Raw genomic sequence first — 27995 nt, 5'->3', positions numbered from 1 at the left:
GCAAGGGAATGGGCACATGGAACTTGTAGGTTTCCCTCTCAGTCCCACGCCATCCTGCCTCTTGAATCATTGTCCCTTCATTACCGCTGAGTCCATGTCCTGGAATTTCCCCCCCCCCCCCCCCCCCGGTCCAATAGCACTGGGAGCACCTTCACCACAGGACGACTGCAGTTTGAGAAGGCAGATTGCCATTAGGAATGAGCAATACATACTGGCCTTGAACATTCATGGAACATATCCACGATCTGCAATTCTTCTCAAGGTGACCATGGAGGTGGGCAGTGGAGGGTGAAGTAGGAAGTATTCCAAGAACGTACAGGTTAGACGTCGACATGCTGTGTTGGCACCAGAAGCATGGCAATATATGTGTATGGGTTGTCCCCAGCACATCCTTGGACTGTGGTGGTCGTTGACACAAATGATGCATTTCACTGTATGTTTTGATGTACGTGTGACAAATAAAGCCAATCTTCCTTTCTAATCTTTCTAAACACCTTTCAGCAAGAACTTCTGGACATGTACACGGTCAACCTCCACCGGATAGAGAAAGACGTCCAGCGGTGTGACCGCAACTACTGGTACTTCACGCCCAGCAACCTGGAGAAGCTACGCAACGTCATGTGCAGGTACGGGCACTGCTCTGAGTTCTGATAAAGTTCCGATACCTGCAGGGAGATCAAATTCCAGAATCACAGGTTATAGATTCATGTGCGGGTACGGGCACTGCTCTGAGTTCTGATTCAAGAGTTCTGAGTTCTGAGAACAAATTCCAGGATCATGGGTTGTGGATTCAAGGGCTGGTCTGCCTGGGACAGTCTGTACCACACCTCTCCATGAGCTGACCAGCTAACTCTGCTCACCCACCCTGTCCCCATAGCAGCTCATCGAGATCCACCCCCAATGACCAGCCTCAACACACCTACCAGAATCTACCAGAACTCCTAATCCTTTGGATCCTTGTGCCAACCCGTGTTACGTACCCTGTAACTGGGTTGCCAAACCAGCAGAAATGGACCACTTAGTTGGAGTCTGAATTACTGGAACTAAGAAAGTTTTATTAAAGAAATAAGTAACACAGTACTCTAATCGTAAGGATATAAATGCAACAGGTTAGCAATGATAAAATACACGTGTACACAGAACTAGGATAATAGGAATCAATCAAGCTCTATTGCAGTCTAGGGGTAAAATGATCAGTCTCAAGTGACACAGAGTTCAGTTCAGCTGAGTACAGTTCGCAGTAATCGCTGTTGTGCTGTTGGAGAGAGAGAGAGATAATACGCAAATTCTGATTCACACAGACCTTCGTTCTTCGCAGTTAGCTTTCGGGCAAACCCTTTTATGTCTTCTGTGGTCACCGACTGTGATCCCTCCGTTCCGGATACGACCGTTCTTCCGCAGTGAACCCGGCACCCGGGCAAGGGCGGACACACACACCAGGTTCCCGCTGATCGTACCTTTTCACCCTGTGCGTCTATGGTCGGTTCCCGCGACCAGACCTCCAAACTCCACCAACTTGTGGGGGCACACCGCTTTTCCAGGGTCTCGTTATCTCGTGATCTCGTAGTGTGTGTCGTGCCTTAGCGAACCTGTTCTTTTTATCCCCCTGCCGGGGTATCGCTTGTCCATCAAACTTCAAACAGTTCAAGTTCAAAGCAACCAGTCTGTCAATGCTCTTAATTGTGTTTCTTTTTCGTTACCTCTCTCCTCTCTCATTAACATTTTGAACGCTTCTCCGTTGTCTTCCTTATCTCTCTCATCAGTATCAATCTTCTGATAACTTGGTTTTTCGTCATACCCGCAACACCTAAAGTTCAAGAACGGCTCCTTCCCTTCAACCATTCAGTTCTTGAACCAAATGTCACAACTCTAATCACTACCCCAGAAAAGCAACACTCTGACCAGTTTGCACTGCAAAGGACTTTGTCCTGAAATGCCAACTGTTTATTCCCCTCCATAGATGCTGCTTGACTTGCTGAGTTTCACCAGCAATGTGTGTGTATTGTACAAGATTTCTGGCATCTGCAGATTCTCTAGTTTCCAACAGAAGTTTTGGTTCTAATTGTGTTCTTTCTTGTATAGTAAGTGTCTAATTGCTGCTTTTCTTGTGAATATTGTGCATCTATGTTATGTGCCTGTAATTCTGCTGCAATTAAGTTTTTCAATGAACCTGTGCAGACACGGACATGAATATAAATGAGGTTCTTTTTGCCATTCACCATCACGTCATTACCATGGAACAGATGTTATCTACCCTGTCAAGTCCCATCATGATTCTACAAATCTCTTCCAAATTCTTTCACAGCCTTCTCAATTCCTCAGTAACAAACCGCGTTAAGGAGTTGGAGCTGGAACTGGGTGAACTCTGGATCATTTGGGAGGCTGAGGGGGTGATAGATAGGACATATAGAGAAGTGGTTACACCCAAGGTGCAGGACACAGGAAACTGGGTGACAGTCTGGAAGGGAAGGGGTTAAGGAGGCAGTACAGTACCCCTTTGGCTGTCCCCCTCAACAACTGTCGGAGGGGGTGGTGGAATGAGATAGCAGAGGAAAGTCACAATGGTTGAGCCTCTGGCACTGAGTCTGTCTCTGTGACTGAGAAGGGAAGGGGGGAGAAGAGGCAGGCTATGGTGATAGGGGAGTCATTAGTTAGGGGAATGGACAGAAGGTTCAATTGGCAAGAACGAGATTCTGGATGGTATGTCACCTCCCGGGTGCCAAGGTCTGGGAAATCTCAGATAGAGTCTTCAGCATTCTTAAGTATGAGGGTGAACAGCCAGAGGTTGTGGTCTGTGTAGGTACCAAGGACGTGTAGGACAAATGATGAGATTCTGCTTAGGGAGTTAGATGCTAGGTTAAAGAGCAGGACCTCCAGGCTTCTGATCTCAGGATTGCTGCATGGGTTTCCTCGGGGTGCTCCAGTTTCCTCCCACATTCCAACGACGTACGGGTCTGTAGGTTGATGGTCACATGAGTGTAACAGTAAATATATTTAAGAGAAGGTTGAATAGATTTTTGCATAGTGGAAGAATTAAGGGTTCTGGGGGAAAGGCAGGTAGGTGGAGATGAGCCCATGGTCAGATCAGCCATGATCTTATCTCAACAGGCCAGATGGCCTACTCCTGCTCCTATTTCTTACGTAATTGGGGACCACAGACTCGTTGGTTCAGAGGGGCCTGTTACCATGCTGTATCTCTAAGTAAAATATAAATATATCTGTTTGAGACAAGAAGGTGGTACAAAAGCTCTTTCTCCTTCCAATAACTCTTTTCTCACTCAGCTTCCTTTTTGTTAATATCCCGTGATGATTGTTTTAACATCTGCGCATTCATTTTGCAGTTACATCTGGCAGCATTTGGAAATTGGTTATGTGCAAGGGATGTGTGACCTCCTGGCCCCTCTGCTGGTTGTTCTGGACAATGGCAAGTTACTCTTTTCTAATTGTCCGTAATAAATCTAAACGGGATTTCTGAGTTAATATTAAATATATTTTCATGAATTTCCTGTTGTTTTCTGTCTCACTATTTATACCTGCAGATCTTCTCTGCTTCTGTAACCTCAGGAGGAATTCTCCAGCAAATTCTCCTATCTTGTTCCTCTGTTCAGTTTCGTCTTTGTAGCATGTATCATATCTTATAGACCCACAACAATCACAATTTGTCAATTAGTTTTCAATTTCTCAGTTAGAACATGAACATTGAACAGTATCGGCCCTTCAGCCTACGTTGTTGTGCTGAGTTTTTAACCTACTCTGAGATCAACATAATCTTCCCTCCTACATAGCCCTCCATTTTCCTATCATCCGTGTGCCTCTAAGAGTTTCTTAAATGTCCCTGATATATCTGCCGGTGATATATAAGCTCAAGGCACTTTGTAGAAACTAGCTCATAGCACCTCCCAAACCTGCCCACCTCTGTCAGTTTGGAGGAGAAGTACACCAAGTACAGGGGAACTTAATCACCTGCAGGTTCCCCTTTAAGTCACACATCGCCCTGACTTGGACCAGTATCGCTGTTCCTTCATTGCCACCAGGTCTAAACGCTGCATCTCTCTCCCAAATAGAGCAGTGGTCCAAGAAGGCAGCTCACTGCCACCTTCTGGTGGGCATTTAGGGCTGGATAATATATCCTGGTCTTGTCCAGTTTCTTTTAAAACAAAACCTCTGTGTGGGAAAAACACATACAGAACTCAACAAGTCAGGCAGCATCTATGGAGGGGGATAAACAGTCAGCATTTTAGACCATAGGACATATGAATACAATTAGACCATTCAGCCCATTGAGTCTGCTCTGCCATTCCATCATGGCTGATTTATGATCCCTCTCAACCCCGTTCTTCTTACAAATCAAGAACCTATCAACCTCCACTTTAAATACACCAAATAACTTGGCCCCTACAGCCATCTGTGGCAACAAATTTCACAGATTCACCACTCTCTGGCTAAAGAAATACCTCCTCATCTCTGTTTTAAAGGGACGTCCCTTTATTCTGAGGCTGTGCCTGCTGGTCCTAGACTCCCCAACTAAATTAAATATCCTCTCCACAACCACGCTATCTAGGCCTTCCAATTTTGATAGGTTTCATTGAGATCACCCTTCATTTTTCTAAACTCCAGCGACTACAGGCCCAGAGCCATCAAATGTTCCTCATCTGTTAACTTTGCTTTTTGACCAAGACTCTTCCTGATGAAAGGTCTAGGCACAAATTGTCGACTGTTCATTCCTCTCCATAGATGCTGCCTAACTCTTGAGTTCCTCCAGCATTTTGTGTGTAATGCCCAAGATTTCCAGCTTCTGCAGAATCTGTTGTGTTTACTCTTCATGTGAGGAATGGATTCTTAACATCACCCTCGAATGGCTTACTCTGGCTGACGAGGCTCACCCCTTTTCCTCTGAATATACTCTTCCATCAGAACTCTTTGCTTCCATGGTGAATACATTTCAGCCTGGGTTTAAACTATTGTGCCAAAAAAAACATTAGTAGAACTGAAACATTAGGAGTATCTTTTATGTAAATACTAACCCAAGTAGCTCATATTGGAACAGTGGCTGCATTTAAAAAGTAGTTCATTCACAGCAAAGTGCTTTAGTAGAGAGTCCTGGAGTACTACAGCACAGAAAAAGGGCCTTTGACTCACCTGTTCTATGCCAGCCTAGTCTTCTGCATTGTCCCATCTACCTGTACCTGGACCATTGCCCTCTCATCCATGTCCCTACCCAAACTTCTCTTACCTGTTACAATTGACCTCACATCTACCACCTCTGCTGGCAGCTTGTTACACACTTGTATCTCCCTCATGCTTTCCTTAAACATTTTACCTTTCACCCTTAACCTGTGACCTCTAGTTCTACTCTCACCAAACTTGAGGAGAAAAAGCCCACAAGTATTCACCCCCTCATAACTTTGTATACCTCTGTATACCTGTCTCATTCTCCTATGCTCCAGGCTTGAAGGGGATGTGAGAGGTGCTACCAGATGCAGCTTATACACTGTAGAGGGTGTGTTCAGCTCTGCTTTTGCAGCAGTCTGAACTGGAGGACGTGGCTCTCTGAGAGAGAATTCCCGACCACACTGACCTTGTTGGTGAGAAGGTCAGGGATCGTGTTCCAGTTTGTCGCTGCTCTGTACTGACTGTGGTCTGTTTCTTCACACGCAGAGGTCATGGCATTCAGCTGTTTCTCCCAGCTGATGAAGAGAATGAATCAGAATTTTCCGCATGGTGGGGCCATGGACACTCACTTTGCCAACATGCGTTCTCTCATTCAGGTACAGTGGCTCACAGTCCTTGGAATGCCAAGTAGTCCTTGGCGCAAGTTGGGCAGAGTGAAGGAGTGATAACTAAACTGGTAGGGAACTATGTGGTCCTTAACAAGGATGGGGTTCCATGGGAGGTCTAATAAGGTTGGAGGTCCAAGGCAGTCGGCAACCAGAAAGAAATGAGCGAAAACACAGAGTATAAAACAGAAAATCGAAAGAGTCCAGGCTTATTCAGTTCAGCTCAGTGTTTGTTATCTGCAGCTCGATACTGAATACAGTGAAGAATAACTTCCTTCCTGAAGGACCAGAGGGCTCTGATGAGAAATGTCATCTACCATTACTTTAAGCTAGTTTTTGGTTTACAAGACCAGGTGAACATTCAGTGGAACACAGTGAAGATTGCTGTCTTACCATCAGAATGTCTGAAGACCACAACACATCCATCAGTGTGGTGGTTGTTAACCCAAATAACACATTTCACCGTGTGTTTCAACGTTCATGTGATAAATAAATGCATCTGAGTGTGAGGTGAAAGATGGCAACCGGCTCCATCCACATTCGTAACACTGGGTGGTGGGGTGGAGATACGTTTCTACCGAAGAAGGTGTAAGGCACTCCTCCATCCACTGGCCTGCAGGTCACCGTTGGGCAAGTGTAGCCCCTTGATCAGGGTCATGTGAAGCCACGGGAGCAGGTGGTGGATGGTCGTATGAGCAGGTGGTGCAAGTCATGGTTATGCGACCACTGACGCCAGGCAGACAATGTCTGAAGAGTATTGATAATGGCTGGGCTCACCATTTTGTAAATACACTGCCCAGAAGAAGGCATTGGCAAACCACTTCTGTAGAAAAATTTGCCAAGAACAATCATCGTCATGGGACCATGATTGCCCACGTACTGATGATAATGAGTGACTCACACAGTCTTGGTCTCAGCACTACTGTCCTGTATCCCTACAGTCCTGTTTACTGTCCACAGCAGATTGCCCTTCATGCTTAGGAATGGTAGAATTGGGGAACTTGGGGAACATAATTTAAAGTAATGGTAAATGACATTGCTCTATAGTGTAACTGGATGGCTGATGGTCAGCACGGTTTTGAACCAGGGGCCTGTGTCTGTGCTGGACTCTATCTTCCTCAATCAGAGGGCTCCCGGTGTATTCCACAGTGAGGTTTGTGTTGTGTTGTGTTGTGTTGTTGGGTGTGCTGAGACTGGGAGACGAAAGGAGTGGTTTATGGTGCAAGTGTTGGATTGGAGGAAGAAAGGGGTTAGAAGAAGTCTCCCCCATCTAGAGTTGCTGAATAAGAAAAGCTGAGATTAGGATGCAAGTGGCAGGGCTTGCGAAGGAACATTGGTGCTGTTGGAGCTTTGGACAAATGGAGGTAGGGTGAATTGGTGGGGAGCGAGTGGCTGAAGAGCAGGGATGTGTGCCAAATTTACCCTTACAGAAAGGCCGTGCTCTCTAATGAGATTTCTGCCCTAGATCCTTGACTCGGAACTCTTTGAGTTGATGCATCAGAATGGGGACTACACCCACTTCTACTTCTGTTACCGATGGTTCCTGCTGGACTTCAAACGAGGTATGTGTCTATCCTGGACTCCTCACTCTTTGTGTTAAACCTCACCGAACCCTACGTACCACTTCCGCTATCTCATTCACTCAGTAGCCTCTCCCTTGAGCACCTGCGCATGAAGAGGCTTTGTAGCAAGCAGGACGTAGAGCGCACCTCACTCTGAGAGAGAACCTGCAACAATGACCACAGGTAGCCATTGTCATGGCGATTTAATGCAATCCATTCTCCAGGGTTGGGATTTATTGACTATCACTAATTGCCCTTGGACAGGGCAACTTGCAAATATATAGAACAGTGCAAGTCCTACAGTACACATACAGTACAACCATACAAGCCCTAACTTACAAACCTGTAGAACAGTACAGGCCCTTCGACCCATGATCTCTTTACCTATTCAAATATCAATCTATGGGTGGCGGGATAGAGGTACGTCTCTACCAAAAAGAGGTGTGAGGCCTTCCTTTCCCTCCGCTAGCCTTCAGGTCACCCTTGGGCAAGGTGTAGCACCCTCCTTAGCCCCTGATCAGGGTCACGTGAAGCCATGGGAGTAGGTGGTGGATAGTCGTACGAGCAGTCGGTGCATGTCACAAGGCCTGGTTATGCAGCCACTGACGCCAGGCAGACAATCTCTGATGGGTATTGATAATGGCTGGGGTCACCCATCTTGGAAAGACACTGCCCAGGCGAAGGTAATGGCAGACCACCTCTGTAGAAGAATTTGCCAAGAACAATCATGGTCATGGAAGGACCACAATCACCCACGTCATACAACATGACACGTAATGATGATGTCATATGACACGGCTCATAATGATGACGAATATCAATCTAACCCTTCCCTCCTACGTAAACCTCCATTTTTCTTTCATCCATGTACCAATGGAAGAGTCTTTTAGATGTTCCTGTTGTATCTACCTCTACCACCATCTATGGCAGCACATTCCATGCACCCACCATTTTCTGTGTAACATAAAACTACCTCTGACATCCCCCACTATATTTTCCATTAATCGCCTTAAAACTATGCCCCTTCAAATCAAATCAAATTAAATCAAGATTAATTATCATTCAAACCATATATAGATAGAGCTAGCTGAATGAGACAGTGTCGCTCTGGGGCCAAGGTGCAAGACATCCAAAATAGCAAGCAAACTTTCAAAAACAGTGAGGAACTTAATTCAAAATATCGAGCGAAGAAGCATAGTCACTTGAGAAGAAAACATACATATTCCAAGACCTGGAGTGACAATGCACAGATGCAGTCAATCCAGCCTGTCATTCCAATGTTCGACCACAGGAGGGCAGCACCAACAGGTGGGGCTCAGCCCTGATGTATCGCTTCCGTGTCTCTTCCTGGTCTGCAGCAGCAGGCAAGCCTGAGGCTACACAGCTCCCACGTCGACTGTCCTTCCACCAGACAAGGGTAACAGGCCTGCAGCAACTTACATTATCAACATCCAACAGAGGAGAGTCTTGTGATCGCAAGTGAAATGGCTGAGACAATCTCGCACAGTCCAACTTTGAAGTTTCTCAGGAACAGGCAGCAGCCAGGTTAGCTCCTCTGAACCCAAACCAGCTCCCCTGACACCTCCGAAGCCAAACCGGCTCCTCACACTTCCGAACCCAAACCGGCTCCCCTGGCACCTCCGAACCCAAACCGGCCCCTCACACTTCCAAACCCAAACCAGCTCCCCTGGCACCTCCGAACCCAAACCGGCTCCCCTCACACCTCCGAACCCAAACCGGCCCCTCACACTTCCGAACCCAAACCAGCTCCCCTGGCACCTCCGAACCCAAACCGGCTCCTCACACCTCCGAACCCAAACCGGCTCCCCTGACACCTCCGAACCCAAACCGGTTCCTCACACCTCCGAACCCAAACCGGCTCCCCTGGCACCTCCGAACCCAAACCAGCTCCTCACACCTCCGAACCCAAACCAGCTCCTCTGACACCTCTGAACCCAAACCGGCTCCTCACACCTCCGAACCCAAACCGGCTCCCCTGACACCTCCGAACCCAAACCGGCCCCTCACACTTCCGAACCCAAACCGGCTCCTCACACCTCCGAACCCAAACTGGCTCCTCTGACACCTCTGAACCCAAACCGGCTCCTCTGACACCTCCGAACCCAAACCGGCTCCTCTGACACCTCTGAACCCAAACCGGCTCGTCACACCTCCGAACCCAAACCGGCTCCCCTGACACCTCCGAACCCAAACCGGCCCCTCACACTTCCGAACCCAAACCGGCTCCTCACACCTCCGAACCCAAACTGGCTCCTCTGACACCTCTGAACCCAAACCGGCTCCTCTGACACCTCCGAACCCAAACCGGCTCCTCTGACACCTCTGAACCCAAACCGGCTCCTCACACCTCCGAACCCAAACCGGCTCCTCTGACACCTCCGAACCCAAACCGGCTCCTCACACCTCCGAACCCAAACCGGCTCCTCTGACACCTCTGAACCCAAACCGGCTCCCCTGGCACCTCCGAACCCAAACAGGCTCCTCTGACACCTCCGAACCCAAACCGGTTCCTCACACTTCCGAACCCAAACCGGCTCCCCTGACACCTCCGAACCCAAACCGGCTCCCCTGACACCTCCGAACACAAACCGGCTCCTCTGACACCTCCGAACCCAAACCGGCTCCCCTGACACCTCTGAACCCAAACCGGCTCCTCACACCTCCAAACATAAACCGGCTCCTCTGACACCTCTGAACCCAGACCGGCTCCTCACACCTCCGAACCCAAACCGGCTCCCCTCACACCTCCGAACACAAACCGGCTCCCCTGGCACCTCCGAACCCAAACCGGCTCCCCTGACACCTCTGAACCCAAACTGGCTCCCCTCACACCTCCGAACACAAACCGGCTCCTCACACCTCCGAACCCAAACCGGCTCCTCTGACACCTCCGAACCCAAACCGGCTCCTCTGACACCTCTGAACCCAAACCGGCTCCTCACACCTCCAAACACAAACCGGCTCCTCACACCTCCGAACACAAACTGGCTCCTCACACCTCCGAACACAAACCGGCTCCCCTGACACCTCCGAACCCAAACCGGCTCCTCTGACACCTCCGAACCCAAACCAGCTCCTCACACCTCCGAACCCAAACCGGTTCCTCACACTTCCGAACCCAAACCGGCTCCTCTGACACCTCCGAACCCAAACCGGCTCCTCTGACACCTCTGAACCCAAACCGGCTCCTCACACTTCCGAACCCAAACCGGCTCCCCTGGCACCTCCGAACCCAAACCGGCTCCTCTGACACCTCCGAACCCAAACCAGCTCCTCTGACACCTCTGAACCCAAACCGGCTCCTCACACCTCCAAACACAAACCGGCTCCTCACACCTCCGAACACAAACCGGCTCCCCTGACACCTCCGAACCCAAACCGGCTCCTCTGACACCTCCGAACCCAAACCGGCTCCTCACACCTCCGAACCCAAACCGGTTCCTCACACTTCCGAACCCAAACCGGCTCCTCTGACACCTCCGAACCCAAACCGGCTCCTCACACTTCCGAACCCAAACCGGCTCCCCTGGCACCTCCGAACCCAAACTGGTTCCTCTGACACCTCCGAACCCAAACCGGCTCCTCTGACACCTCCGAACCCAAACCGGTTCCTCACACTTCTGAACCCAAACCGGCTCCCCTGACACCTCCAAACCCAAACCAGTTCCTCACACCTCCGAACCCAAACCGGTTCCTCACACCTCCGAACCCAAACCGGTTCCTCACATCTCCGAGCCCAAACCGGCTCCCCTGACACCTCCGAACCCAAACCGGCTCCCCTGACACCTCCGAACCCAAACCGGCTCCTCTGACACCTCTGAACCCAAACCGGCTCCTCTGACACCTCCGAACCCAAACCGGCTCCTCACACCTCCGAACCCAAACCAGCTCCCCTGGCACCTCCGAACCCAAACCGGCTCCTCACACCTCCAAACACAAACCCGCTCCTCTGACACCTCTGAACCCAAACCGGCTCCCCTCACACCTCCGAACCCAAACCGGCTCCTCACACCTCCGAACCCAAACCAGCTCCTCACACCTCCGAACCCAAACCGGCTCCTCTGACACCTCTGAACCCAAACCGGCTCCTCACACCTCCGAACCCAAACCGGCTCCCCTGACACCTCCGAACCCAAACCGGCTTCTCACACCTCCGAACCCAAACCGGTTCCTCTGACACCTCAGCCTCCCTCTTTGACACCTCGTCTGGCTCCACCGTTGGCACCAGTCCAGCTACTCTGATCGACAAGCAATTCACTGATGGAGTAGTCCTGCAGTACTCGAAGTTCTTGAAGTAGATTTGTCTTTGGATTGTGAAAAACAATGGTGTGGTCTCAGCGGCATTTAACAGAGCTGCAAGCACAGAGTTGGGGAGGAATTCATTTAGCCAGAGGGCGATGAATCTGTGCAATTCATTGCCGCAGACAGCTGTGGACGCTAAGCATTGGGTATATTTAAAGTAGAGGTTGATAGATTCCGAATTAGTCAGGGCGTCAAAGGTTGGGGGAAAAGGGATTTGAGAGGGATAATAAATGAGCCATGATGGAGTGGTACAGCAGACTCGATGGGATGAATGGCCTAATTCTGATCCCATGTCTTATCGTCCTATGCAACATTACTTCACAGCTCTTACACTCAGCTGCCAACTAGCGTAAACCAACCCACCATACACCTCTTAACCACCCTATCTATTTCAGAGAGTGTTTGAGAGTCACAGTGGGCCCAACCTTGTACAGAGGGCAGATACCCTTCCTTAATGAACACGAGTGAATTGCATGAGTTTTCAAGAAACTAATAATTTCATGACCATTGGTGTTATTGGTATCATTCCTGATTCATTAATAGATGCTGAAATTACTGAAGCAGATGATCTGGTTTATACATTTGTTGTGTGACGAAGAGTAATATTTTCCACAATACGGTTCAAATATGCTTTGTGGCTGGAAGTTAATACAGGGTGCCCGCCAGGGCTGCAATGCGTGTTCTCGATTGGCTACCCACACCTCCAGTGACCCCAGTTTAATCTGGTGCTATCTGTTCATCCTCGGGGATAAGTTCCTCCAGAGGCTCTGATTTCTCCAGTATCCTAAAGATGCGGGGCTTGTTGAAGTAGCCTGTCACTGTAGATAGTCTCTGGTTTGTCAGGGAGTGGTAGAACTTTGGAAGAGTTGGGAGGAGTGTGGGGAGATTAAAATGTGGTCACTGCAGGAGCATCGTAGTGTCCCGTGATGGGAAACAATTACCTAAAGATCCCACTCCCAATCCCCTACCTCTGTCTGAAATGTGACTCATTGAGGATTTAAACCCACTTCTCCCCACCTAAATAACAGATTAGTAACAGTAATGCTGACTGTAATGCTCGGTTGTAGCAAAGACTAGGCATCAAGCTGCAGTGTGGCCTGTTTACAGTCGCCCAGCAGAGAGGCATCGGAGGCAATGTGGAGTGGAATCCAAGCTGGAGTCAATACTGCCCCTCAGTGTTTGCTCGGCAGAAGACAAGCTGTATTGTGTTCAGCTGCAGGTTGTTGCAACATCATGCACTCAGGGTCTTGGACTAAATGTTTTTGTTTGTTTGACTGTATTTCACTGATATACGTGCCTTGAACTGTATATGACTTACTGTGTTCTGCCCCTTAACCCTGGAGTAATGCTGTACCGTTTGTATTCATGAACTTGAGCATGGATGCTTACTAATTATAATGAGTGATCGGTATAAACAAAATGCTGACCCACTGAATTCCTCCAGCAACTTGTTTGGGTTGAACCAGATTTCCAGCATCTGCAGAATTCCTTGTGTCTTTACAATAAGTGATTACAGTCTTCAAATTTAGGATGCAAGAGTGTTTACCGTCATTTCCAGTACACAGATGTAAAGGAGAGCAGAATAATTGTTACTCCAGATCTGATGCATCACAAAAAAATCATGAAAGATAATGAACACAATGATAATAATAATAAAACAATAAATATATTGTAAATGTATAAATACCTTACATGCATATGATTGTAATGTATGTCCATAAAGTGACACTAGGTACAGGAGTGTCTGTACATATGGTGACTGACAGGATGATAAAGTAGTGGTGGTTGGGGGTGTGGAGGGGTGGGTTAGTGGGTGGAGATGTTGATCAGCCTTACTGCTTGAGAAAATAACTGTTTTTGAGTCTGGTGGTCCTGGTGTGGATGCTGCATAACCTCCTCCCTGATGGGAGTGGGACAAACAGTCCATGAGCAGGGTGGAGGGGGATCCTTCATGATGATACTAGCCCTTTCCCAGCATCTTTCTGTATACTCCATGTATACTTTCTGTACATCTGTCCTTGATGGCATGTAGGCTGGTGTCAGTGATGCCCTGTGCAGTTTTGACTGCAGGTTGTACAGTCTTCCTGTCCACTACAGTGCAGTTTGCATACCAGGCAGTGATGCGATATGTGAGGATGTTTTCTGCTGCACATCTATAGAATGACATGAGTCGAGATGTGCATAGCCTGGCCTCCTCAGAAAGTGAAGGAGTTGGTGAGCTTTCCTGATTGTGTATGAGATGTTCTGGGACCATGAGAGACTTGCGGGACATGCAGTGCACTCCAGGAGTTTGAAACTGCTGTGGTGCCAATGTGAAGAGGGGTGTGAGTGCTGCGAGTCCTCCTGAAGTCGGTAACCATCTCCTTTGTCTTGTTGACTTTGAGTAAGAGGTTATTTGCCTGTCACCAGGCCTCGAGCTCTTCCACCTCCTCTCTGGAGGCTGTCTCATCGTTGTTGGTGATGAGCCCCACCACTGTTGTATTATCAGCACACTTGACAGTGTGACTGCTCGGGTGTTCGGTCGTGCAGAACATCTCCTGCACTGTTTGCATGAAACATGGCATTAGATCCTTATTTGGAAACTGTTATAATAACAGAAGAGAGCTGAGGGGAACTGGAATTCATATAGAATTGGGGTGAGTGTAACACAAACATGAAAAAATCTGTATCATTAGTGTAACACACACAAAATGCTGGAGGAACTCAGCAGGGCAGGCAGCATCTATGGAAAAAAGCACCGTTGACGTTTCAGGTTGAGACCTTAGTGTCATTCTGTTTGATGTTGAAAGGTTGAGCAAGCTAGAGGTTTTCTCCTTGGAGAGCTGGAGGATGAGAAGCAACTTGATAGAGGTGTATAAGACGCAGAGATAGAATGGGCAGACAGCTCCTTTTGCCCAGAGTGGCACTGACTAATCCCAGAGGACATCCTTTTAGAGTGATCGGAGGAAAGTTTAGGGAGATGTCAGAGTTAGGTTTTTTTACACAGAGCGTGGTGGGTGCACGGAACATGTTGCCAGGGGTGATGGTAGAGGCAGATACATTAGGGACATTAAAGAGATTCTTAGATATATATAACTCAATATATATGACACAACAATTGTAGGCCGTATCTCGGGTAATGATGAGTTTGAGTACAGAGAGGAAATTAAGAACCTGGTGGCATGGTATGAAGACAATAACCTATCCCTCAACATCAGCAAGACAAAGGAATTGGCTGTTGACTTCAGAAGGAGTAGCGGACCGCACGACCCAATTTACATCGGTGGTGCGCAAGTGAAACAGGTCAAAAACTTTTAAGTTTCTCGGGGTCAATATCACAAATGACCTGACTTGGACCAACCAAGCAGAGTTCACTGCCAAGAAGGCCCACCAGCGCCTTTACTTCCTGAGAAAACTAAAGAAATTTGGCCTGTCCCTAAAACCCTCACTAATTTTTATAGATGCACCGTAGAAAGCATTCTTCTAGGGTGCATCACAACCTGGTATGGAAGTTGTCCTGTCCAAGACCGAAAGAAGCTGCAGAAGATCATGAACACGGCACAGCACATCACACAAACCAATCTTCCGTCCTTGGACTCACTTTACACTGCACACTGTCGGAGCAGTGCTGCCAGGATAATCAAGGACATGTCCCACCCAGCCAACACACTTTTCGTCCCTCTTCCCTCCGGGAGAAGGCTCAGGAGCTTGAAGACTTGTACAGCCAAATTTGGGAACTGCTTCTTTCCAACTGTGATAAGACTGCTGAACGGATCCTGACCCGGATCTGGGCCGTAACATCCAAATATCCGGACCTGCCCCTCGGTTTTTTTGCACTACCTTACTTTCCATTTTTCTATTTTCTATTTATGATCTATAATTTAAATTTTTAATATTTACTAATTTTAACTATTTTTAATATTTAATATTTGTAATCCAGGGAGTGTGAAGAGCAGAATCAAATATCACTGTGATGATTGTACGTTCTAGTACTAATTGTTTGGCGACAATAAAGTATAAAGTAGATAGGCAGGTGGATGAAAGAGAAATGGAGGGCTATGCTGGAAGGGTTAGATTGATCTTGGAGGAGGTTAAAAGGCTGGAACAATATTGTGGGCCTGTACTGTGCTGTATTGATTGATATTCTGTGTTGTTTAGTGCTAATGGGTGTTTGATGATAGTTGTGGATTGGTGATCTTTAAATGCAGGTCCCTCATTCCTGTTGAGTTTCAGCAGCTTGTCTGCCTTTTCCCCTTTTCACAGAGTTGGTCTATGATGACGTGTTTTCGGTCTGGGAGACCATTTGGGCCGCGAAGTTCACCTCGTCTACGCACTTTGTCCTCTTCATTGCGCTGTCCATGGTGGAACTTTACCGAGACATCATTCTGGAGAATAACATGGACTTCACAGACATCATCAAGTTCTTCAACGGTGAGTGAGAGGAGGAGCTGCTATCTGTTGGGGAGAAGCTCCGGGGAGACCGCGGCTGGTATAGCGGATGTGCTGTCTACCTGTCAGGGAGGGAAAGAGTACACCAGACTCCCAATCTCACTGCAACTGAGGGTTAAAGTAACGGGGGCGGCCCTACAGGACAGATCTCCATTAGAGTCGTTCTTGGATGATCCATTTCCCTTCAGATTCAGATTCATTTCATTATCACATGTTCATCAAAACGTACAGTGGAATGCAACCATTATCGCCCAAAGGGTCTCAGCTCAAAATGTTAACCATTTATTCCCCTCCATAGACACTCCCTGATCTGCTGAATTCCCTTGGCATTTAGTGTGTGTTGCTCTAGATTTCCAGCACCTGCAGAATCTCCTGTGTGTATGTATCGTACTCTGAGCAGCTTTCTCATGCTGATGGTGGAAGACATTGTTGTTAAAGGAACAAGCTCATCCCCCTACCCATTCAGGAGTCACACAATAATCTATTGAAGATTCCAGCAGAGGAGATGTTATTACAGAGGCTTTTCGGCCCATTGGGTCAATACTGACTCACAACTGAGGAACTCCATCACTCTCACCCCCCTATAGCCGTGAGACTTATTTCCTGTCTCACAATCAGCTCCCCTTTGATTCTTTGTAACTTGCCCACACGATCGTCAGCTTACCCTCGGCCAATTAACGTGTGTCTTCAGGATGGAGAAGGAAAATGGAATGCCCAGAGCAGGCCCACCCCATCCGGGATTGAAGCAGGTCCCTGGAGTTCAAAGTACAAAGTAAATTTATTATCAAAGTACATATATGTCAACATGTACAACCCTAAGTTTCATTTTCTTGAGGGCATACTCGATAAATCTATAGAATAATAACCATAGCAGAATCAGTGAAAGACCACTCCAACTTAAGGATTCAGCAACAGTGCAGAAGACAACAAACTGTGCAAATACAAAGTGAAGAAATAATAATAAAGTAATAAATATCAAGTACATGAGACGAAGAGTCCTTGCAAGTGAGTCCATTGGTTGTGGGAGCATTTCAGTGATGGGACAAATGAAGTTATCCCCTTTGATTCAGGAGCCAGATGAGGGGTATTAACTGTTCCTGAATCTGGTGGTACGAGTCCTGGGGTTCCTGTACCTTCTTCCTGAAAAGACAGCACGTCCTGGGTGGTGGGAGCCCCTGCTTCCCTGCGACAGTGTTTCATGTAGATGGGCTAAATTGGTGGGGGGGGGCTTTACCGGTGATGGACCATTATACCCTTTAACCACTGGCACAGCTTGCCATTAAACTCAGAATGGGCCAGGTTGTTCAATATCCAAGTGCCAGTTCAAAAGTTGACCCAACACACCCCTCGACTTCCCCAGAGCCTCTGTGACTTCTGACCCCCCTGAATTTCCCATCAGTAGAAGAATGAGGGGAGATTTGATAGAGGTATATAAAATTATCATGGGTATAGATAGAGTGAATACAAACAGGCTTTTTCCACTGAGGCAAGGAGAGGAAAAAACCAGAGGACATGGGTTAAGGGTGAGGGGGGAAAAGTTTAAAGGGAACATTAGGGGGGGCTTCTTCACACAGAGAGTGGTGGGAGTATGGAATGAGCTGCCAGACGAGGTGGTAAATGCGGGTTCTTTTTTAACATTTAAGAATAAATTGGACAGATACATGGATGGGAGGTGTATGGAGGGATATGGTCTGTGTGCAGGTCAGTGGGACTAGGCAGAAAATGGTTCGGCACAGCCAAGAAGGGCCAAAAGGCCTGTTTCTGTGCTATAGTTTCTATGGTTTCTATCTTGCCTTCCAGAAATGGCTGAGCACCATGACGCAAAGCAAGTTCTGAAGCTGGCGCGAGATCTGGTTTACAAAGTGCAGAAGCTGATCGAGAATAAGTGAGGCGGGGGAGAGCGAGGAGCAGCGAGACAACAGCATCCGGGCAGCACCTCGGTGGTGGGTGAAGCCTTCGAGCCGTCTAAACCTTGTCATTTGTGGTGTTGCATTTGTGCTGAGACCTCTGGTTTAGCCACTGTGCGCTTGGGGAGCGACATTAAAGACTCTGCTCCCTCGTCTCCGTGAGGTCGTGGCTTCACAACTTTTGTACCTCTCTGTTTAAGTTGCTGAGTCTGCCTGTCCAGGGGCCCCATTCCTGTGTGTGATCTTCCCTGTGTTTTTTACTCAATGCCCAGGGGCCAGTGGGAGGTGGAGCACCCACTGTAGGAGATGATGTTTTAAACCCAATGTTTATGGAGTTTGATCAGGGGTGACCATCAAAGCAGATGGTGCAAAAGAGTTCAACAGGACAGGGAGATGGACAGTCTGTCAGAAGCCAAGCAGACCATGTTCGATGCACAACAATGATGGATTGAACTTGATGCACCATGTTCTCCTTCCTTGCTCTTAATAAGTTGCCATTCACTCTCTGATGCCCTGCCATTGTGTGTTGAGGGATTATTTCAGTCCAGTGCCAAGATTCCTACACAGTAGCCAGCGATAGATTGATTGACTGCCATTCTGTTGCCAACTTGGGCCGTGTACTGTATTGTGATCAGCTGCAGGATTCACTGACTACCACTAGGGGGCGGAAAATGCCACATCCAGGGACCTATGGTGATTGTTATTGAGACCAAATATGCAGCCTCCAAACCTGTTCTCTCTTCTGTGTTTCCAATTTTCTCCTGGTTTTAATTGAAAAGCTTCCTGGTTCTTTCAGGACTTTCCTCAGGTCCAAAGCACAATCCTGCTCTTTCATATTCTCCCACCATTTGAACAATTTGGGTTGGAATTGCAGTGTTTCATTTAGCAGGTATATTACTTCTGAATCTGGAGGCTGTGATTTTAAGTTTGAAGCCATCTTTTGAATCCAATCTTTAGCCAGGTCAGAAAAGCAAAATTACTTGGTTGCCCTTCAAAAGGATTGTAATGATAGCAGGATTTAGCCACAACATAACCGAGTCTTGAGCTCAGTTCCTCAAGTTGACTCTGCCATTCAGTGAGAACATCACTGATTGTGAGTATCTTTACTGACTAACCGTCCACAGATCTCCAACGCAGACGATTCTAAAGGTCAGAACCTTTTCATGAAGAAATTTCACCTCATCTCAGACTTAAATAGCTATCCACTTCTTCAGAACTGGCCTCTTGATAATTATTAATGTGGTATCTCTAAGTAAAAGGTACCTCTAAGTAAAAGGCATCCGTTAGTCTTGCAAGACCATGGATCTGCACCTGGGAAGTCTTCACTCTCCAGGGCGCAGGCCTGGGCAAGGTTATATGGAAGACCAGCAGTTGCCTATGCTGCAAATCTCCCCTCTCCACGGCACCAATGTTGTCCAAGGGAAGGGCATTAGGACCCATACATCTCTAAGTATATAGTACATTTCAATAAACTCATCTCCCATTCTTCTAAATTACAGAAAATTTGGGCTCAGCCAGATTACAGGTTACATAGCTGGCAGGGACTAGTTGGGCCAGTGTGCCTGGTTCCGCATTGTTTACCTTGGGCTCTATACTCAACCTCTCTTGGAAGTTCACCCTTGCATTCCAGGATGAACTTCCTCATGGTGAGAATCCCGGGAGTTAATCTCCATCAATGGGAAAGGAGAGGAAAACTCTGCATGGTACACCTGTATCACCTTACACAGGTAATCCCCATGCTAACGAGGTTGAGTTCTAGAAAATGGGCCGTGTTGCGATTTTTCATAATCAAACCTACTTCAGCCATGCATCCATCCAGAAATGTGATTTGGAAAAAAAAGAGAATTTATATTAATTTAATATTTTTGGACACATCAGTTCTGTGACAGTGAATTTTGGTCCGAACACTGTGAGAGTAATTTCCATAAACTGAGCATCTATAATGTGCGGTTCATCTGTACATTTGGAGCAGAATCTCCTTTCCCTTTTGATCCAAACCCTTTCAATAGTGGCTAGTAAACCACTTGTCTTTTTCTTAATTTGCTCTAATCTTTGTACAAGTACACTGGGTCCCATGTTATGGGTGACTTTATAGAATCCCATTTTACACCAATTCTCCCATACAGTTTTCAAGGTGGCAGTGGCGGTCATAGTCATGGTCATAGTCATACTTTATTGATCCCGGGGGAAATTGGTTTTCATTACAGTTGCACCATAAATAATAAATAGTAATAGAACCATAAATAATTAAATAGTAATATGTAAATTATGCCAGTAAATTATGAAATAAGTCCAGGACCAGCCTATTGGCTCAGGGTGTCTGACCCTCCAAGGGAGGAGTTGTAAAGTTTGATGGCCACAGGCAGGAATGACTTCCTATGACGCTCAGTGTTGCATCTCGGTGGAACGAGTCTTTGGCTGAATGTACTCCTGTGCCCACCCAGTACATTATGTAGTGGATGGGAGACATTGACCAAGATGGCATGCAACTTAGACAGCATCCTCTTTTCAGACACCACCGTGAGAGAGTCCAGTTCCATCCCCACAACATCACTGGCCTTACGAATGAGTTTGTTGATTCTGTTGGTGTCTGCTACCCTCAGCCTGCTGCCCCAGCACACAACAGCAAACATGATAGCACTGGCCACCACAGACTCGTAGAACATCCTCAGCATCGTCCGGCAGATGTTAAAGGTTAATGAAGACTGGATTACGGTATATAATTAAATTATGAGCCATTTTACAATGAATACTTGATAAAATGGGACCTGTAGGAGAAATCAGCAAATGGACATTTCTCAGGAACCAAACCCAAGGACTGCCTATTCACTCAACTACCGGCACATGGGTCACTCACCTGATAGAAGTGGAGCTCCTTCCCTCTTCTTCCAACCGTTCTCCATTGGCACCTCTCCCCATTGTGTTTGGAGTCCCTTGGTGCTAGGCTGACCTTTAAGGCCACCCTGCTTGCCCTCGTCCTGGTAACCACAACCAATTCCGTACACAGTGGAGCTCAAGCTGATGATCTGTGCTCCGAGCGAATTGGGAAGCGAAGGTTACTGCTGAGAATTGGGATGGGATGGTTTGACTGGAAGCAGATGGGATGGGGAGAACAGGCATGAATGAATGGTTGAGGTGATTCCAACAAAATCTATTGCAGAGATTCAGCTTGGACACCCCAACACCCTCTACCAAGGTCCAGGGTGAGTACGTAGTTACCACAGATCTTCAGAGTCATAGAAACAGGCCCTTCGGCCCATCTCATCCTTCCCAACCAAGTTCCCTGCCTGAGCCAGTCCCATTCGCCCTAATTGGCCCTTATACCTCTAAACCAGGGGTTCCCAAATTGGGGTCCACAGACCCCTTGGTCTCTGATGTAAGATAGCACACCCAAAATGCTGGAGGAACTCAGCAGGTCAGGCAGCATCTATAGAGGGGGATAAACAGTTGCTGGTTCGGGCTGAGACCCTTCATCAGAACTGAAAAGGAAGAGGGAAGAAGCCAGAATAAGAAGCTGGCAGGTGACAGGTGAGGGGGAAGATAGGTGGATGATGTTGCAGGAGCAATACTTCATATTCCATCTGGGTAGCCTCCAACCTGAACATCGATTTCTCCAATTTATGGCAATTTCATCCCCCCACCCCCACCCCTCTCCTCCATTCCCCATTCTCACTCCCTCTCTCCCCTCCTCTTGCACCTCACCTGTCTATCACGTCCCTCTGCTGCCCTCCACCTCTCTTTCTCCTATGGTCCACTTTCCTCTCCTATCGGATTCCTTCTTCTTTACCTTTTTTGACCTATCCCCACCCAGCTTCTCATTTCATCCTCCCTCGCCACACCTGGCTTCACCTATCACTTTCCAGTCTGTACTCCTCCTCCCTCCAACTTCTTTTCCAGTCCTCGGCCCAGAACGTTGACTGTTCATCTCCTGACCTGCTGTTTTCTTGCAGCATTTTGTGTGTGTCCCTCTATTTACATTCCCTGCATTAGAAAATCCAATCAGTCATAGTCATACTTTATTGATCCCGGGGGAAATTGGTTTTCGTTACAGTTGCTCCATGAATAATAAATAGTAATAGAACCATAAATAGTTAAATAGTAATGTGTAAATTATGCCAGTAAATTATGAAATAAGTCCAGGACCAGCCTCTTGGCTCAGGGTGTCTGACCCTCCAAGGGAGGAGTTGTAAAGTTTGATGGCCACAGGCAGGAATGACTTCCTATGACGCTCTGTGCTGCATCTCGGTGGAATGTGTCTCTGGCTGAATGTACTCCTGTGCCCACCCAGTACGATATGTAGTGGATGGGAGACATTGACCAAGATGGCATGCAACTTAGACAGCATCCTCTTTTCAGACACCACCGTGAGAGAGTCCAGTTCCATCCCCACAACATCACTGGCCTTATGAATGAGTGGTGTGGGATTGAACACACTCCCGTTGGACCAACAGCCACGTCCCCCTGGAGGGAGTGAACTGCACTATAGCAAGGACCACACTCAGTGACAATTTTGGGAAGCCGTTGACTAGGATGACTCCCTAATCTTTCAACCCTTCTCATCTCCTCCACTTTCCAACCTTGCGCTTGGCCAGGGCTCCAGAGTGATCCTCAGTGAGATTTAGATCCACGGGTCTCAGAACTTCAGAAATTGCTACTCCAGAGAGATGATTCAGCCCCTGGATACTTACTGAAAACTGAATCAAGGGATTTCCCTACCCTGGGTCTGCAAACTGAATCAGGGGATTTTATTCCTGGCCTGGAAAAGATGGAGATTGTGAGCTGAGAGTTTCTGTGTGGCCTTCTCCTGCCTCCCATCATTGAATCTTTGGAATGACCTAAGACCACACACACACCTACAGATGCCGCCCGCCACTAAGATGAGTTTCAGGGAGGGAGGGTGCAGGACCCTGATATTCCTGTGGGAGGACAGCTATAGAGGAGCTTAACCGTACCCTGTATTGTGAGCCGTAAAGGGTTTCTGGATACAGGGGTGTCTTCTCGCAGTTTGTAAGATTTCCTGATTTTATGCCCTTTTTTCCTGTTTGTAAGTCAGTCCTGCTTCCTCAAGGGTGGGTTATATTAGATGTACTCTCCAAAGGTGGGAAAGTTCAAATTGGAAAGGCACACTAAAGACTTACTGTGATCCATATTTATCCCTGTGCACATCGGAAGCTGATTGCAGTGTGGAGAATAATTCAGAGTAAGTGATCGAGTGCAGATCAGATTCTCTTTCTGCCTCTGCCCCGTTTCTCTATCCGCCCAGGAGACTTGGTGCTGGGAGCCCTGTGCTCCCTATGGCAGGCTGCCTTCATCTCCTGTGAATGGCACACCTCTAGTACTGCAACCCCTTAATCCCTGCTGTAATCTCCTGGCTTTACGGTCAAGGGTCAATGAGCCCTGGTTAAAGATAAAAGTTGGCTTTATTTGTTACGTGTACAGAACACTGAAACGCACAGTGAAATACATTATTTGTATCATTGCTTGTGATGTGCTAGGGGCAGCTCACTGTGTCGGCATGCTTCCTGCATGTCCACAACCTACTAACCCTAACCCGTACATCTTTGGACTGTGGGAGGAAACCGGAGCATCCGGAGGAAACCCACACAGTCACAGGGAGAACGTACAAACTCCTTACAGACAGCCGTGGGAATTGAACCCGGAGGAAACCCACGTGGTCACAGGGAGAACGTACAAACTCCTTACAAACAGTGGCGGGAATTGAGCCCTGAGCTTCTGATCGCTGGTGGTGTAAAGAATCATGCTAACCACTACACAGCTGTGTCATCGTTAAAGGGACAATTGACAGAACGGTCAGATCCTTCACCACTGTCCACTCCCCCTCTTGACCAAGCATCTAGCTTGACAGGTCATTCCTGATTCTCGTGATGAACGATGATCAGTGGCAAAAGCAGTGCAGGTATCCTGTCCTGGGTTGGGCCCATCGGCTGCTGGGGAGCCTGATGTTCACCTGGGCCCTCTTCACCATGGAGAAGAAGTGGCCTCCTTCCAGTCCAAGTGCCCGTCAGTTTGAGTCGTGTTATTCACATTGGTTGTAAACTTTGAAACTGTCTGTGTCACTGCCTTGTTGTGAAATGTCGTTCTATAAACAGAGGTTCTTAAGTGTGGTAAAGTTATCTAAATGTCTAAACCCAGAAAAGTTATATATACACAGATGAACATATATAAAATATATATATTGTAGAAGTGAATTGTGCTTTCTCTACAGAGATATAAAAAAGCCAGTTAGTGCTTTATACCCTGGACCACAATTTGCACTACATGCTAATTTCCTGCCCTTTGTCATATTTATGGCTTGGTTGGTTAATATTTGATGGGAACCCAGAATTGGATTATCTTACACCAGCAGCAGTGTCCAAAGTGTTTATTTTTAATAAAAGAAAATTGACTGTAAGATCTCTTGCTGAAGTCTCAAACCTAACCAACCCTGGGGTTGGGATTCACCTGCAGCAACACTGTGAGGGTTTCCTTTTGTTAGGTAAAGCAAGAGGTCATGTTTGTGATCCTAACAGAGAGCCAGCAAATGTACAACGTTGATGCATCTGAGTGACCAGAATCCATGGTAGCATGGCATTCGGCCAGAGTCACCCCCACTGCCCGGCCAGTCTGGATAACGAGGGTGAGCTGCCAGTTTCTGCCTCAGTATTTCGAGTGAGGGTGAGGGAATGAAGGCTGGAGCCTCAACTGGACACAGTGGTCCATTCCACAAGGCAAGCAGTGCCTTTGAGTTGGAATATTGACGCCCAGAACGTAGAGAGTACCATGCAGCAAGTGGGAGCCTCTCTCTCCATCCTGGGCATCAGACTAGTGAGTCAGCAGCAGTGCTCGAGTGAGACGAATCAGCCAATGTGTGGCACTGAAAAGCAGTGTGACAGGTCCATGTTGTCCTGCTGGGCCTTTTGCCACGAGCACTAGCAGTTCCAAACCTCCTCCTGCACGTGTCCATGGTTAACAAGTTTCAGACTGGCTCACCAATCAGAGCTCCAATTACAAACCACATTGAAGGGGTTTTGTTGAAAATAGATCTTGCAGTTGTTTGAAGGTGGAGTAATTTCAAGTGTTGAATTAGCCCCTGGGTTGTGTGGAAAGGGTTTAAATTCATAGACAGAGGTTGGACTAACTTTAGTTGTCATGTGCACATCGAAACATACAGGTATATATCGTTTATGTCAATGGGTAACACAGTCCGGGGGGGCAGCCCGCAAATGGCATCATGGTTCCAGCAACAACGTAGCAGCCCCACAACTTGCTAGCGCTCACCACGCATGCGGGAGGAAAGCCACACCGTCACGAGGAGAACATTCAGACTCCTTACAGCCAACTGCCGATGTTGTAAAATGTTAGGCTAACCACCAGGAGCCCGTGACAGCCCGTAGAGACACAAAAAAGCTCAATCTCAACAGACGTTATGAGAAGCGCAAGTCGACTGTGTTCCCCAGACACGGGTTAGTCCTGCCAGTGGCTGGCCTCTTCCAATCACAGTATTACGAGAGGAATCAGCAGTTAGGCCAGCGATGAGAAGGCCAAGAAAGGAAAGTTGCTCAGTTTCAACAATGACATTAATGAACTGCCCCTCCATGATGCAAGACGTTGATTCTTTGTTCCAGTGTAGGGGCTGCGCTGTGGTCTGCTAACACTGCTCCATACTTCAGTATTTGCAGTTCTGGTAAAGACCGAGACTACACTTCAATGCTCGTGTGATTTCAGGTAATTGAGTTAAGGAAAACTGTCAATTAATCTTTGTGTGGTGCACAAGGGCATTTGACTGCAGACAGTTCTGTTTAGTGCCTGGGTTCACTGCAGGCTCCTGCAAGTGAGTTACTAACATGTATTCATAGACAGAAGAGATTCTGCAGATGCTGGAAATCCAGAGCAACACACAGAAAATGCTGGAGGAACTCAGCAGGTCAGGCAGCATCCATGGAGAGGAATAAAGAGCGGATGTTCTGGGCTGAGACCCTTGCTTAATGGTATTGGTTGATGCATAAAGACAGTTGGGAACTCTGGCACCAATGCCATTTTAGTCTCCGTACGTCCCCCATCAACTCAGCAAGGCAGCGTCCATCACTAAAGACCCTCACTATCTGGGACACGCCCTCTTCTTCTTAGAATCTTTAGAGAGGAGTTACAGGAGCCTGAAGACCCACACTCGGCTCGGGATTCACGAACAGCTCCTTCACCTCCACCATCAGATTTCTGAGTGGTTATTCCTTTGTTCGCACTACTTAGTTATTTTGTAATTTATAGTAATGTTTGGTCTTTTGCCTTTCCACTACTACAAAACAACAAATTTCACATCACATGCGACAGCGACAGTAAACCTGATTCATATTCCGCTTCTCACCTATACACTAGAGCAGGGGTTCCCCACCTTTTTTATGCCATGGATCCCTACCATTAACCGAGGGCTGTGTGGACCCCAGGTTACTGCACTAGAGGCAACTTAGTGCCTGGTTAATATACCAACCAAGCATTGGGAGCTTTGTAGTCCAAAGGAGGACACTCTGAGGAGCATCATTGGTACCAAACTTCTGGATGTTGGAGTGCGCTCATTTAAAGAAAACTTACATTCCATTCAAAATTGGAAGTAAATATATTATCAAGTCTGTGTAGGTCACCATAAATTACCCGGAGATTAATTTTCTTGCACGCATTCATAGTAGAAAAGTACAATAGAATCAATGAAAAAGAGCTACAAAGTGACAACCAACTGATGTGCAAAAGAAGACAAAGTGCAAATACAACTGAGAACATGAGTTGTAGAGTGGTTGAAAGTGAGCATTGGATGTGGAATCGGTTCAGAGTTGTGGTGAGTGAAATTATCCATTCTGTGGCTTCTTCCCTTTCCAGTAACATTGAGTGTCGGTGTCTTCAGCCCTCCTTTCTCACACCTCCAATCCCAGTCCAAGTAGAAAGAAACCAGTATCCACTCTTTACTTCCCCGATCCCAATGCACTTTATTTCAAAGAACGGGTTCCCAGCCTTTCTATGCCATAGACCCCTACCATTAACTGTGAGGGGTCCATGGACCCCAGCCTTAGAAGGAAAAGCAAATAACGCTTTGGTGGATTTATGAAGAGCTTGTCTGCAGAATCTCCTCAGGCAGTGAAGTGCAGTTTTGGACCCCTTACCGCTCCGTGGTGTATATCTTGACATGGTGCCATGGTTCAGTTTTCTGCCCCGTGAGCCTCTTGCTGAAGCCCTGTATCCATATGTTGTAACTTTATAGTAAAATATATATTTTATCATTAAATTTCTTTTCTAAGACTTGAGAGCATATCCTGTTTAGCAGTCAAATGGGTAAAACTATATGATTTAAAAAGAGATATATAAATATATATGAATTCTATGGTGAGTGTATTTTAAATATGAGATATATCTATAAATAAATAAATGTTCCAAATATTTTCGGACCATGTGTTTTTTCTACATTTAGCTTGGTTTGACTTTCCAAAGTACATCACCTCATACTTAGCTGTATTGAAATCCATTTGCCATTTTCAGCCCACGTCATTAACTGATCAGGATACGCCTGTAATCTACATTATTTATATGCACTACATTGGACATTAACAAGGGAAAGTTGGCAGATGCTGTTATTCCTTATTCATATAAATGATTTGGATGTGAATGAACTAGGCTTGATCAATAGTGGATGACACAAGATAAGAAGGTGCTATTGACAGTGAAGTTTAATGTACAGAGCAACACACACAAAATGCTGCAGGGACTCAGCAGGCCAGGCAGCATCTATGGAAAAGAGTAACCAGTTAACGTTTCGTGCCGGGACTCTTCGTCAGGACAGAGGAGAGGTCTTGGCCGAAAATGTCGACTGTTAACTCTTTTCCACAATACTGCCTGGCCTGTTGAGCTCCCCTGGCATTTTGCGTCTGTTACTTTGTACACTGAACTTCACTGTCAACAGCACCTTCTCATCTTGTGTCACCTGCTAACTATTGATCAAGTTTCATTCATTTACA

The 27995-nt window shown here is 47.1% G+C and overlaps 1 protein-coding gene across 1 annotated transcript in view; it reads left to right on the top strand.

Moving 5' to 3' along the window:
* sgsm1a (small G protein signaling modulator 1a) overlaps positions 1–27383 on the top strand; it is a 125862-nt gene extending 98479 nt beyond the window's left edge. The window contains exons 19-24 of the mRNA XM_072247548.1: positions 502–626; positions 3342–3424; positions 5659–5768; positions 7243–7339; positions 15905–16072; positions 17891–27383. Coding sequence (XP_072103649.1) covers positions 502–626; positions 3342–3424; positions 5659–5768; positions 7243–7339; positions 15905–16072; positions 17891–17979 — 672 coding nt within the window. The 3' untranslated portion in view covers positions 17980–27383. The remainder of the gene's footprint in view (positions 1–501; positions 627–3341; positions 3425–5658; positions 5769–7242; positions 7340–15904; positions 16073–17890) is intronic.
* The last annotated feature ends 612 nt before the right edge of the window (positions 27384–27995 follow it).

The sequence above is a fragment of the Mobula birostris genome, chromosome 31, assembly GCF_030028105.1.
Source record: "Mobula birostris isolate sMobBir1 chromosome 31, sMobBir1.hap1, whole genome shotgun sequence".
Classification (NCBI taxonomy): Eukaryota; Metazoa; Chordata; class Chondrichthyes; order Myliobatiformes; family Myliobatidae; genus Mobula; species Mobula birostris.
Note: the sequence above shows the minus strand (reverse complement) of the source record. Positions and strands in the feature narration are given on the sequence as shown.